Source organism: Ambystoma mexicanum, chromosome 10 (genome assembly GCF_040938575.1).
Source record: "Ambystoma mexicanum isolate Mex_15411 chromosome 10, UKY_AmexF1_1, whole genome shotgun sequence".
In the NCBI taxonomy this organism is placed as follows: domain Eukaryota; kingdom Metazoa; phylum Chordata; class Amphibia; order Caudata; family Ambystomatidae; genus Ambystoma; species Ambystoma mexicanum.
This window is the reverse complement of record NC_090932.1, coordinates 1,198,663,034-1,198,676,161: the sequence shown is the minus strand read 5'-3', so window position 1 is coordinate 1,198,676,161 and position 13,128 is coordinate 1,198,663,034. Positions and strand designations below refer to the sequence as shown.

The 13,128-nt window shown below is 47.3% G+C and overlaps 1 protein-coding gene across 10 annotated transcripts in view; it reads right to left on the bottom strand.

Annotated features, from left to right (window-relative positions):
- TAOK3 (TAO kinase 3) overlaps positions 1 to 13,128 on the bottom strand; it is a 2,703,337-nt gene that overhangs the window by 1,868,263 nt on the left and 821,946 nt on the right. For all 10 annotated transcript variants that reach the window (XM_069619192.1, XM_069619190.1, XM_069619185.1 and 7 more), the window contains 2 exons: positions 4,499 to 4,570; positions 3,543 to 3,644 (listed from right to left, as the gene is read on the bottom strand). In XM_069619192.1, coding sequence (XP_069475293.1) covers positions 3,543 to 3,644; positions 4,499 to 4,570 — 174 coding nt within the window. The remainder of the gene's footprint in view (positions 1 to 3,542; positions 3,645 to 4,498; positions 4,571 to 13,128) is intronic.

The following is a 13,128-nucleotide window of genomic DNA, read 5'->3' as shown; positions in this document are numbered from 1 at the left end:
ATGGTTCCAGAGAAAGGGCAAACACAGGAGCAGCGGACAACCCTGTCTTGTCCTCCTCTGTCCACCAAACAGTAACCTGTTCACTGCCACCCTTGCACTGGGATCTTCATGGATTGCTCTAATCCCATTTAGAATCCTACACCCAAAGCCACATTTTCCCAGACCAGCGTACACAAACTCCCACCCCACACTATTGAACGCTTTCTCCATGTAAAAGCTAAGTTACACTGGGTGTCCCCCCCCCTTTCCCCCACACCATATTCATATCAATTGGATTCAGCGTCTTCCACATTCTATCTGCTCCCTGCCTTTCTGAGATAAACCCAATCTCATTCTTATGGATCAAAAGCTGCAAGACCCGTTCAAAACATGATGCAAGCACCCTTGTAAAAAGCTTCACATCCACACTAAGCAAAGATATCGGCTTGTACAACGCACACAATTTTAGATCTCTATCAGCCTTTGAAATGACTGCTTTCAGGGCATGATAGAATGTGGCAGTGGCCCTTCCCATACCCAAATATAATTTACCAATTTTGTTAGAAACTGACATAATAAGGGAGCACATTACTTATAGAAACCCATTGTGAAGCCAATATCCCTGGGTGCTTTACACGCTGGGATCCTCAATATGGCTCTCAGGATCTTTTCCAGGGTGCGAGGGCCATCAATCATTTGGAGCATTTCCAAACTCAGCCATGGGCCAGGGGTTTCTCTCAAGTACTGATCTCGCTGTCCACAATCCACCACTGACTCCACTCCATACAGCACCTCATAAAAGCCAAAAACTCTGCTATGTCCTACGGCTTCAAGCTCAACCCTTCCTCAGGCTGCACTATTTCCTTCACCCACCTCTCTGCCCGTTGCACCCAGAGCCTGGCTGCAATCAACGAATCAGCCTTATACCCTCTTCTCATAAAACATTTGCTTCAGAAAATGCAGTTTAAGGACCCCATCTCTGGTCCCCAACTGTTTAATATCCCACCTTTTTTGCCTGATATCCGCTAGGAGATCATCGCCCTTCCTGCCTTGAAATCTCCCTTCAAGGAATGCGATCTCTCGACAGTCTTCCCCTCAGCGCCCTCTCCCTCTTCTCCCAAGTTCCCTCCTTAATCAACGAACCGTTCCATGTGGCCTTCATTGCTTCCCAAACGGTGCACATTTCCACCTCCCCTCTGCATCTCCCCTTCAAAGACCATGTCCCTCCATAGAAAGTCATTATGCCTCCACAATGTGTCCTGCAAATTCAGTCCACCCACATCAACCTTCATAACCAAGAAATTGTGATCTGACCACCCCACAGGATAGCACACTCCTCCCCATTTCCTTAAGCAAACGGACACAATCTATCCTGGTGTAGGTACCGTGTAGGGGGGTGGGGGGAAATTCAAGCGCTTGGGTGCTTCAGTCTCCACACGTCCTCCAGCCATGCAACAGTTCACCACCACAAAATGTCCCTCCATTGCCCTCCTCAACTGCAGATCAAGAAATCGCAATGGTTTCTGAAAAAATGAAGCTACTTCACGATTCTAAACTGAGGAATGCTGGGAGCTATTTAGCTCCTTCTTTTAGCCTAAAAGACGCTGATTAGCTTGACACTAATAGCTACCAGCAGCAACTTTTGCCCCACCCACCCACCCACCCCGGCCAACTGATGCTGCAGTAACACGCCTTTGTGAATTTAACTCTGTGCACTTGTGGCACTCTATAAATAAACATTAGGACACATCTATACAACATTTAAATCATAAGGGGTCATAAATAATGGACAAAAAGATAATTTAGCATCTTATGTGGAATTTAGATTTGCGGAACGCTATCTACTAGCCCCTCATTCCCCACTGGTAGCTCCTGGTCAACGGTTAATGATTGATACCCAGGAACTGTGCTTAGCTCCTGCTTATCTAATCTCAATTTCGATCCCTGTACTTTTTTTTTTTTATTCTGCTGATGCCCAATACAACTGCCCTATGAGTGCACATGGAATGCGCCTCTGCAGCCCTGCCACAAACTACGATTCCTGCAGCATAAGCATGTCCAGCCCAACCTCAGAAATTCACAAGCAATCAATGTCAGTTTACTGGGAGAGTTCATGCCGTTTAGATTCAACGTCCCCATCAGGAGGCAACTTACTCACCCCCACCCTCCCTGCTCTATCCCCACCACTGCACGCCCGGCACATATTTAAAAACGGTTCCTCTAATACCAATATTCCCCTTAGCCTCCTGATCAGCTCCAAAGTCCATCCCTCTGTCTGCACCCTTCCCTTTCCCTCCACAACCACCACTCCCCCATCACCCCACCCCGAACACCCTGCCCCAGACTCCCCTTCTCTTGCACTGCTTCTGGAAGACGTTGAGTGACCTGCTTTACCTCCATCCCTATAGTCCACATCTTTCACTTAGAATATCAAAGCAAATGGGTAAACCCACCGGTATCTGATGCCCTTTTCATTCAACCATTACTGCGAGTGGGCAGCACTCCCACTGTCTAGCCAGCGTGAAACTGGACAGATGCTGGTATATTGCTATCTTGCAACCCTCATATTGAAGCTCTGAGATCAATCTAGCCCTTCTCTGCATAATAATGAAAATATACCACCACAGATCTCGGACCCTTTCGTCTTCATCTGCCCCTATTTGCTCTGTACATTGTGACCTCTTTACTACCCTCTTCCAGAAAAAGGACACTGACAATCTCCTTAATCTTTGTCTCCACTGCATGGTATTCATATGCACATGCATGTATAAATCATCAAGGTGCACAACTGATAGAGAGTGTGTTTTCAAACTTTGCTGTACATGGTACCAGACGCCTCAACGATTGCACAAAAATGATGGGGGGCGGGAGGGTTTATTCTCCCAATTGCTGGAGAGGTTGTTCTGAAGAAGGTTCTTTGTTACACATGTTATGGTCTTGTGGCAAGATGAATCACTTTTGGAAATACTGCCTACTAATACCAAAGGACCCCATGATTGTGCTCTTAGGCGATACGGGCGATGGTATACTACCCTTGTCGGGATCTTTTCGCCAATCTTATTAGGCATTTACTGTTGGTCGCTAAAACAACAATGACCTGTAATTGGAAGAGTTCTGCAAACCCTGTACTCCAAATGTGGTGGATTGAAAGCTGGGGCATTTTGGTGGCTGAGAAAATCACTGCGATAAGTGAGGGTAGATATGCAAAATATGTTGCTACGTGGATGCCCTTTGTAGAATATGGGGAAAAGTTCTGGCACTTGTGGCAAGGCCACTTAACAGACTTCTCCCCACAAGAAAGCACACCTCACATCTGACCCCTTATTAAGTACCTTTTCCAAAACAAATGTTCAACTCCACCTCTGAAAAAATACCATTTACGTTTTAAAAGAATGACTTTTTATCGATGTTACCACAGACAAAGTTCAAAATTGTGGACATCAGGTAATCAACATAACAATGACATTGTATTCCTACTATCCATGCAGTGCACAGTGAAGAGCACTCTGATCATGTATTTGATTAAACAAACCCAGCACTTCAAGCAGGTCCAGTTCCCTTACCCAGGCAGTGTGCTCTTTCAGGTAACATCCTTTGTACTCAATGGTGTTGGGGTGCTTGAGCTGTTGTAAAAACCTCACCTCCTTTATGATGTCCTGCCACTTCTGTGAGAAGTAACGTGAGAAATTAGGACATTATTTGAAAGGGTTTGAAAGGATGCAATCTGCTATCTATACAACCATTATAATACACATAAAACAGCATTGCAGTCAAATGGACAAGCGGAAAGTAAATAGGTAACATGCAGATCAAACTAGGTAAATTAATCAGAGTGAAACAAGTTAAACACAAAAAAGACCAAAGTAAACAAAAACACCACAATAAGGCAAATTAAATTTAACAAAATAAGGTTAAATGATACCAAGTTAGAGTTAAGGTGCTGTCCTAATTATTACACATCCAGACTGACAAAGTTGAGATAACCAATCCCAAACTCTACAAAACATGTAATTGTTTTACGTTTGCTAAAAGGTTGTTGTGTACCTTCTGCACCCATTGGTTGGGCGAGGTTGTATTGTTTGATGGCAGGTCCTTGCAAGAATGAATCAAGGTATGCATATTATCAGCAACTTGGCAACTGGAGGATCAAGAGATCGATATTGAATTACTTTGTTGTAGCCTCATGTTAGCAGGCTGTTGCCATTTACGTGCCACTGTAATAGATGGCTAAATTGATATGTTCTGTGGTGTTCCATCCGGCATCAAATACTCGTGTTTTTGTGAAAAAGAAGTTGTAGGTTTCCTTAGAGACTGTCGATTTGACAGGATTTCAGCATCAACATTCAGTAAAAAAGGCCTGTTTGGGGTCTATATCTATTTCCCAAGTCCCACCCAGTCACTCATGCTCTTACCATCATACCAGAGTCTCTCAAATGCTAAAAGCTTGTTTCACATTCTACCTCTGCCTTTTTCCCTATCCCTCTCCTGACATTCAAAGATTCCTTATTGCCATTCTTACCTCATTTGTCTGTTTCCCACTGTAGGACATTTTTTTAACAGCCACAACCTCATTGGTGCAGACATTAGTGGCCTGAAAGAAAAGAAGGCAACGTATGAGTGAGGGACTGGTTACAAACGCACAACTAGACAACACTAGAGAACCTTCAGGCATTTTGTCAAGGAAAGTACATGTTTGGCATCAACTAAATTAGAACACATTTACACCCTGCTTCAGTGGCAGAGCCTATCGGGGAGTCTGAAATGTAGGCTTTAATGGGGAAGGTCTGCATTGTGGGCTTTCCAATTGACACATGGCATTGCAGCAAGATGGTTTTCCGATTACGCCACCAGCACACACTTGTCTACCACCACATGCACCTTCACCACATCCACCACCACATTTCCTAAAGCCCACATTTCCCTTCCTTCTTTCCCACCAAGGAAATAGAAAAGTGGCACTGTTCAATTTTCACTGGTGGCCATCCTGAATTAGGCATTTGCTTTCCCTTCTAACTGGATGCTTGCTCAAGTGAGCCTCCTTTTGCTGTGTGTGCGTATGGCAATAATTCATTGAGTGGTTCGCCATACCAGCTAAAGTTCAGCTGGCGTTGTTACAGGCATGTGCGAATTAACTGTCACAATCCCATTACCACGTTAGGGATCACCAACTACCAGTCATAAGGCACAAGGTGACATATAATACAGCTGCAATTTGTTAGAAACAATGCTGAGTTTGAGCACCTGGTTTAAACATAGAAGTTAAAATCAGGCAAAGCTGGCTGAATAAGTAAACATTTTCATTAAAAACCTAAACCCTGAGAACACCAGGGGTTGCGGGGAAGAGGACAGCATGAAGGACGAGCTCTGTCAGCATAAGCCATGCTAGGAATTTCGGTAGACCTAACGCGATTAGACTGCATCTTCCTCCTAAAGAGACCAGCGCCTCTCGGAGTTGAGTACTTCGAGGATCTGATACTGATGCCGGCAATGGCAAGAGCGGACTATGAGAGGCGGACTGCCGATGGAGGAGGAGGAGGCCTAGCTGTGCCAATTGTCGGACGGGAGGTCTCCTGGTGATGCAACCAGCGGGCCGGAAAGAAGAGGGTGAGTTGGTGCAGACCTGGACATGAAATTGAGCCGCAGCAAGAACCCTTAAGTGAGGATAGAGTGCCAAAGGATCACAGGAGGTGTTAGGTGAGGGTCCAGAGGAGCTCTTCTTAAGCGAGGAGTAGGAAGGTAAAAGCTGCTGCAGTCAAGCAGTGTACGGTCTCTGCTATGGTCTTGCAAGACTTGATTATTAAATAGGGATTCGGGAGTAGGCGATCATCCCCTCCCCTCACCTCATCTCGCAGAAACTAGCCCTAAAACCTCAAGGAACGACAGGCAGCAGTTTGTGAGCATGGATGAGGAGGTGGGGGAGCCCCATGTGGAGGTAGTGGTGGAGGGTCTACCAATGTGGATATTACAAGGATACACATTAGTGAGGGTGGACAAACATCCCAGAAGGGGTGGCAGGTGGAGGTCACAGTATGAGCCCTTAACTGAGATTGGACATGATATTGATACATTTTTAAGATATTGATTATCAGAATGGCAGCTCTGTTGCAGGTGGGAGGTTTGGAAGCCCTATAGTCAGATGTCCTTAGAGTGCTTGCTGAGATAAGGGCTCTTAGGACTGAGGTGAAATCGCCCACATTGGCATTGAAGGAAAAGTTGGGCAAGGTGGAAGATCGAGTGGAGGCCCTGTAAAGCAACCAACTCTTGGCCAGGACTTTAGAGGCCTAGCTGGATGTGCGGATTAAGCAGCTTGAACAGAGGGAAAAGGAAGTTTGGTCAAAGATTGAAGATCTTGAAAACAGGGAAAGAGGGAACAATACAAGATTGTGGGGTCTGCCTCATATGGATGGAGAAACACCCAGAGACTTCGAACAGAGGGTGGAAGATTCGACTACATCAGGATCTATTGTCAACCTCCGGAACCTTGGAAGGCCTATCAATGATATTAACTACCTCCTTGGCTTCCTCCTCACCTGAGTCTTCTGGAGAAGTGTCGCGGCGGTAAACCTTTTCCCCAATCTTCTTTTTCTTAGAGAAGAGGTATGGCCGTCCGCAGTGAGAAGCCACCCTGATTCCTTGCCAAGCAGGGAAGCAAGAGGCTTCCTTCCCGCAGGGACCGGGTAATGAGGGAAAAAAGCGGATGCTCAAAAAAACCCTCGGAGAAACAAAGTCACGGTCCTGTAGTTTCGGAGAGTGATGTGAAGTAATTCAGCAGATCCGATGTAAGAAGCAGGATGACTGGAGCGAGAATCTTGAGCAGGAGACGGAAGGCGAGGCAGGTCCTTGGAAGAATCCAGGAGTGAAGGATGAAGGAGTAAGAGAGGGCAAGAAGCAAAGAGAAAACCAGAATGGCGGCGGAGCGCCACGGAAGGGAAAGGAAAGGAGAAAGCGAACGGCGAAGGGACGCCGACTGGAGACCAAAGGGTAGCAAAAAATAGCACGAAGGAAAAAACACACGGAGCCAGCAACTCGTGAAGAAACAAAGTTGCAACGCACCGAACCCGGAAGTGGGCGGTGCTTAAATAGTGAAGCCGGAAAAAACAGAGAAAGACTAGAGCGGTAAACCTGGAAATGGACAGGGAAAAACAATGGATGACCTAATGGCGCCGCCAACCCCAGGCGTTCCATAGCCCCCACCGGCGACTAGACGCTGGCGGCATGACATCTATCGACTTTTATGTTGGAAGAGAGGTGCCGATGACGGCCATTGACAACCTGGTTCCAGGTAACAGTATGTTTTAAAGGATGGAGATTGGCCAGAATAGTGCCTGCAAGAACTAAAGGGAAACCAACTGAAATCATTGGAAGAAGTTCAAGTCCAAATGAGAGAGAACTTCAAGAAGGCACAGCCCTCTGGCCATAAGAGGATGGCAGGCTCCAGAAAGTTCAGAAAGCCAAATGTTCCTCTGTCTAAGCTGGGGTGGCAGTCTGTGGGCTGAAAGAGAGGAAGCTGTTCCCAGGAGACTATTCTCAAGTTTATGCTTGCGGGTGCATTGGCTAGGATTGTGTTGTGGTTCAGGTGTCACAACAAATATTTTATGCAAGTTAAAGGTTGGCTATTGCGGGTGGGAACTGGCATTTCCTGTTGGCCTGGTTTACACTGGGCGTCTCTATGGTTAAGGTTAGTGGTGTTCCCATCACTTTGCAGTTTTGGTTTGTTTTGATTGGGGGCGGGCGTCATGGGAAAAGGGTGGGAATTGGGGCAGAAGGGAGGAATCTCTTTGTCAGGGCTGCAGGAGGGCAGGTGGGCGCACAATGTAATGGGACCACACAGTTGCACAGAATGTACAAGGGGGGTTTTGGTTATTCCTGGCCATCAGAATTGCAATGTTGAATGTCAAGAGATTGAACTCGCTACACAAAAGGTCTCTACTCCGAGAATTTAGGAAACAAACTGTCAAAACTTACAACTTCCCCTTTCTCTATGCCCAACTCCTCCTCACCTGAATCTCCGGTAGAGCTAGTAGAAGTCGACCAATCCTGTCTTCTTCGGTATTTCGTTGATTCCTTCTTCTTTTTGGTTCTTTTTTGACGTAAATAAGGATGTGGCTCCTCGGAGGCCACCTTGACCGGATGGGTACCAAATCCGGTGATCTCCCAGGAGCCAGTCCCAAAACTCCAGGGAAAAAGCTGTTGGCAAAAAACACTGTGTAGCGGATCTTCTCTAATGTGGGAAGGAGTATCCAATATGTTAACTGTGATTCCGCTGTGGTGACAAAGGGTCTTTAGGGGTTGTAGATATGCTGAAGAATGTCAAGCAATCAAAGGACAAGAACAGACTTGTAGTATGGAGAAACTACAAGATCCAGCATGCACCGTAGGAGGCAGACACTGTTCGAAGAGAACTGTAATCCAGAAGGCACTGCAGAAGGCAGACGTTGTCTGGGGATACTGCAAGATTTGGCAGGTACCGCAGAAGGCAGTGCGTAGGACCAGCGGCTTTGTAGGAAGCTGCGGCACCGTAGTATAATTGCAGCAGTGAGAGAGTTCACTGGTAGAGGAACTGGAAGCAGACAGAGCCTCGGAAAGGCGAAAAGGCAGAACAAAAAGGAAAAATGAGAAAAAAGGTAGTAGATAAGGCAGAATTAGAAAGATAGTAAAATACAAGTAAAGGGACAGAAAACCGAAGAAATCAGAAAAGAAACCCCCGTGAACTTACCAGAATAAACCGCTGATGAGAAATACACCTGAAAGGGGTAACGCCGCGAGTGATTGCAGAAAGGGAGAAAAGGCTAAGGCAAGAAGGAGGAGGTAAGGTCTTCTGTGTGACAGAATAACACGAGCAAAGGGGCAACGAACAAAGTTAGAAATTAACGATGATACAACGCACCGTTGTTACTTTGCGTGATGCGTATATACGCTCCGGACGCCATCTTGGTGGAAGGCTAGACCGTTAACTGGACATAGAAAGGCATCCATGTTAGGTGTATCTCCACCTATACCATAACTTCCATGGCTGGTGCATAACACAAACCCTCTCAGTGAGGTTTGTACAAAAGATGCATTTTGGAAAGGAGGAGGAATCACGATTGCATTGCAGAACCGTAGGCCAAACCTTTTGGGCCTCAAAAGGGTAAGAGAAGAGGGGTAGGTATTTTCTTGCGAGAACATTTGGGCTCTGGGAAGCACAAACTAAACAAGGGATGGAGGGTAGGGTGCTCATGGATAAGGGCTCCGTTGGGACGAAACATGTTAGCCTGATTAATCTTTATGCCCCCGATAGTGGACAGGTGACTTTTCGAAGATCAGTAATGGAATTAGTAGAGCAGTGGTCTGAAGACTTTACTCTGGTAGGTGGAGATTTTAATGTAATACAAGACCCTGCCCTGGATTGGAAGACTGGGAGGAAGGGGGTTGAGAGACTGAGCAGTGGCGAAAATATGGCTTTCTCGGACCTTGTTGATGAGTTTGGATGGGTTGATGCTTGGAGGAGTTTGCACGAGGAGCCTGGGAGATATACAGTTTACTCTACACTGTATGATATGATATGGCATTTATAACGCGCATATACACAAGGGAGAGGAAACAGAGGGAAGACAGAGACAACGATCCTACTAGGCTAGGTGACATTGAGATTGTGCAAGTGCAGGGGACTGGGGAAGGGGGAAAAGTGTGGGGGGGAAAGGGGAGGGGACAGTGCAGTACATAGGATAACAGTAAAATAATAAAGACAATAAATAAAAGGGCGGCCAGCTCGTGGCAAGTGCAAGGATAACTGCAGACATCATGTGTCAAGTGCTAGTAGGGGCTGTAGGTATACAGAACAGCCCGAGAGCAAGGGTTGTCAGGGGGGCAGTACAGGTGTGCAACTGGCAGGGAGGGGACATGGACCAGAGATCAGAGGGTAGCCAAGTAACCAGTGCAGTTTCAGATTCAGCCAGGAGATCAGCAGAGGAGAGGAGGGGAGAAAGCAGAAGCAAAGAGGAAGGTCTTGAGGTGCTTCCGGAAGCAGAGATGGTTCTCCTCAAGTTTCAGAGAGACAGGGAGGATGTTCCAGAGGGAGGCGCCAGCAGAAGAAAGAGATCTACCACCAACTCACTGTTTGGAGAATCGACTGACCCTGATGGAGTTGGAGGTGGATGAGCAAAGAGCTCCAGAGGGAAGATGTTTAGGAAGAGAGATTTGAAGGTATTGAGGTCCCAGGCCACAGAAGGCCTTGTGGACAATGCAGAGGGTTTTGAAATTAATCCTCGCCGCCACTGGGAGCCAGTGCGGAGATTTCAATCCTGGAGAGATAGGATCCCTGGGCTTGAGGCCAAGGACAAGTCTCGCAGTCCTGTTTTGGATGAGTTGCAGAGGGGCGGATAGTAGAGGCAAGCAGATTTAGAAAGAGGCTGTTGTAGTAATCCAGCCTAGAGAGAACCAGAGCTCTGGAGATAGTGAGCTTTTGGTGGAAGGAGAGGAAAGGAAGAATACCTCTTAGGAAGTGCAGCTGGTAGTGTGACTTCTTAGAGACATCAGAGATGTGAGGAGAGAAGGAGAGTGTGAAGTCAAAGATGACCCCAAGGTTTTTAGCCTCACATGTGGGAGCAGGAAGAGGGTCAAGAGAGGCCGGCCAGAGATTAACAGGAAAGGAGGGAGCAGGTGTGCCGATGAGGAGAATCTCGTTCTTACTGGCATTAAGGCAGAGATCATTTGTGGCACACCACTCCTGGATGGCAGACATAGTGTCAGAGATGAGAGGAGGAGAAGAGGTGACGGAAGGGAGCCTGAAGATCAGTGGAGTGTCTTCCGCATGGGAAGGATGGGATGGTTGACCGTGTCAAAGGCAGAAGAGAGATCAAATAAGAGGAGGACACGGGGTATCGGAATCAAGGTTGAAGAGCAGGTAGTCACGGATGTTCAGAAGAGCCGTTTCGATGCTTCTGGCAGCTCTGAAGCCAGACTGATGGTCATGGAGACAACCAACAGATTCAGTGTGAAGATTAAGCTGGGAGATGGCCAGCTTGTCCAGGAGTTTGCCCAAGAATGGAGTGATGGAGATTGGACGATAGTTAGTCGGGCAGGAAGGGTCAGCAGATGGTTTCTTAAGAAGAGGGTGCACAAGGGAGTGCTTCAGGGGGGAGGGGAAGATTCCAGTGGCGAAGGAGTGTTTACAGAATTCAGCCTGAGCAGGAGCCAGGGTGTCAATGTGGTCCTGGATGGTTTTGGAGGAACAGGGGTGAACCTGTTTTGACCAGACTTTCATAGATCGGACTTGTCTAGAAACCTCGTCTGAGGAGAACAGGGGAAAGGCAGAGAAGGAGGGAGGAAAGGTGGCTTCAGAAGGGCCAGAGGAAGAGCAGGGTGTAGAGTGAGGAGGGGGAGAGGAAGAGAGAGAGGCCAAGATGTCCTGAGTTTTAGAGTTGATATCGGAAGACAGGGCCGTGCAGAGTGCCTGGGAGGGGACAGGAGAAGTAGAGACTGCAGTAAGATTGGCCAGCTCCTTGCAGATTTTACAGAGTTTGGCCGAGTTGTTGGATGCCACAGAGACTCAGGCTTGGATGTGGATTCTCTTCTTGGTGCGGACAGAGAGCAGGTATTGCCTTTGGAGCAGGCGACAGGCCAGTTTGTCAGAGGATGTACCGGAAGCACGCCATTTCCTCTCAGCCACCCTGCACTTGCGTTTAAGGGTGACGAGGTCTGAGTCGTACCAAGAGTTGCACTTCGCTTTGGGCTTCAAGCGGATCCTCATGACAGGGGCAAGAACATCGAGAGTATCAGATATAGTAGAGTGGAGCATGGAAAGGGCTGTGTCAGGGTGTGAGTCGGCAATGGGGAGATGGGGGGAGAAATTGGCGGTGAAAAACTCAACCGACACACGCTTCATGGGTCGGATGACCGAGAAGGTAGGTGGCCGTGCTGAAGTTGGCTTGGACTGAGGGGTAGGGAGGGAAGGAGAAAGTGATCACTCCAGGAAAAAGGAGTGGTGAGAGGGCACGAAAGGGGAAGGTCTGAAGAGATCAGAACATCCAGAGTGTGCCCTGCAGAGTGAGTCGGGCCAGAGGGGAGAACAGAGAGAGAGAGAGAGAGAGAGAGAGCAAGTCGCAGAGGTCAAGAAAGAGTCCAGTGGAAGGACAGGAAGTATCTAGGTGGATGTTGAAGTCTCCAAGAAGGAGGAGTTGATTGGGTGAGACCATGAATACTACACCAGAATTGATTTGCTCTTGCTCTCCAAGGAATGTGCTTTATTGGTGCAGACTAATTATCTGGAAACTGTGGCTTGGTCAGACCATGACATGGTCCTAGTGACGCTATTTCTGGAAGGGAGACGGAATACACGTTCTAGATGGAGATGTAATGATACCTTGTTTGGAGACTTAGTGTTCAGAAACTTCCTGGAATGCAAGATTGAATTTTTTTTGCAGCAAACGATACGGGGGTGGTGCATAAGAATTTGGAAGGGGCTGTGAAGAAGCGGGAGTACAATATGTAAGAGGCCAGGTTGAAGGAGGAACCTGAGGATCTAAGGGCAAGGCTCCTACAAGTAGTAGGGGATGCGAGGGAGTGTTTTTATCTATTCAGGAAAAGAAGCAAGAATTGCACACCATCACACTGGTGCAAGTCCACAGTGCGATGGCATTTACTGAACAGAGATATTATGAGAAAGGGGACAGGGTGGGCACCATGCTAGCTCATAGGACGCAAGCCATGAAGAAAGGTGGGTGGATCAAATTGTTACTAAGGAGGGTCACATGAAGGGGTCCTCGGAGGAAATTCTTGAGGGCTTTGTACAATTCTATGAGGCCCTGTATAGTCGTGGGGATCAGGGGTCAAGATCAAGAGATACCTAAATAATCTGAGGCTTCCCTCCTTAGATTCAGCTGCTAGGGATATCTTGGGAGTGGGTATATTGGTGGGAGAGGTTAAAAAGCTCATCCTGGGCATGAAGCCGCAGAAGGCACCAGGTGAAGATGGCTTCACCTCAAGTTTTTACAAAGATATACAGGAATCCTAGCAAAATGTCGACCTGACAATTGCGACAGCCGAAAATGCCGACTTTCTATTTTTTTTGTACCCCCCCCTTACACCACATAAATATGTGGGGGGGGGGTATAGAATATACTTTTAATATGGGGGGTGTTGCGGGGGTCTCCCCCCCCGCATATATAT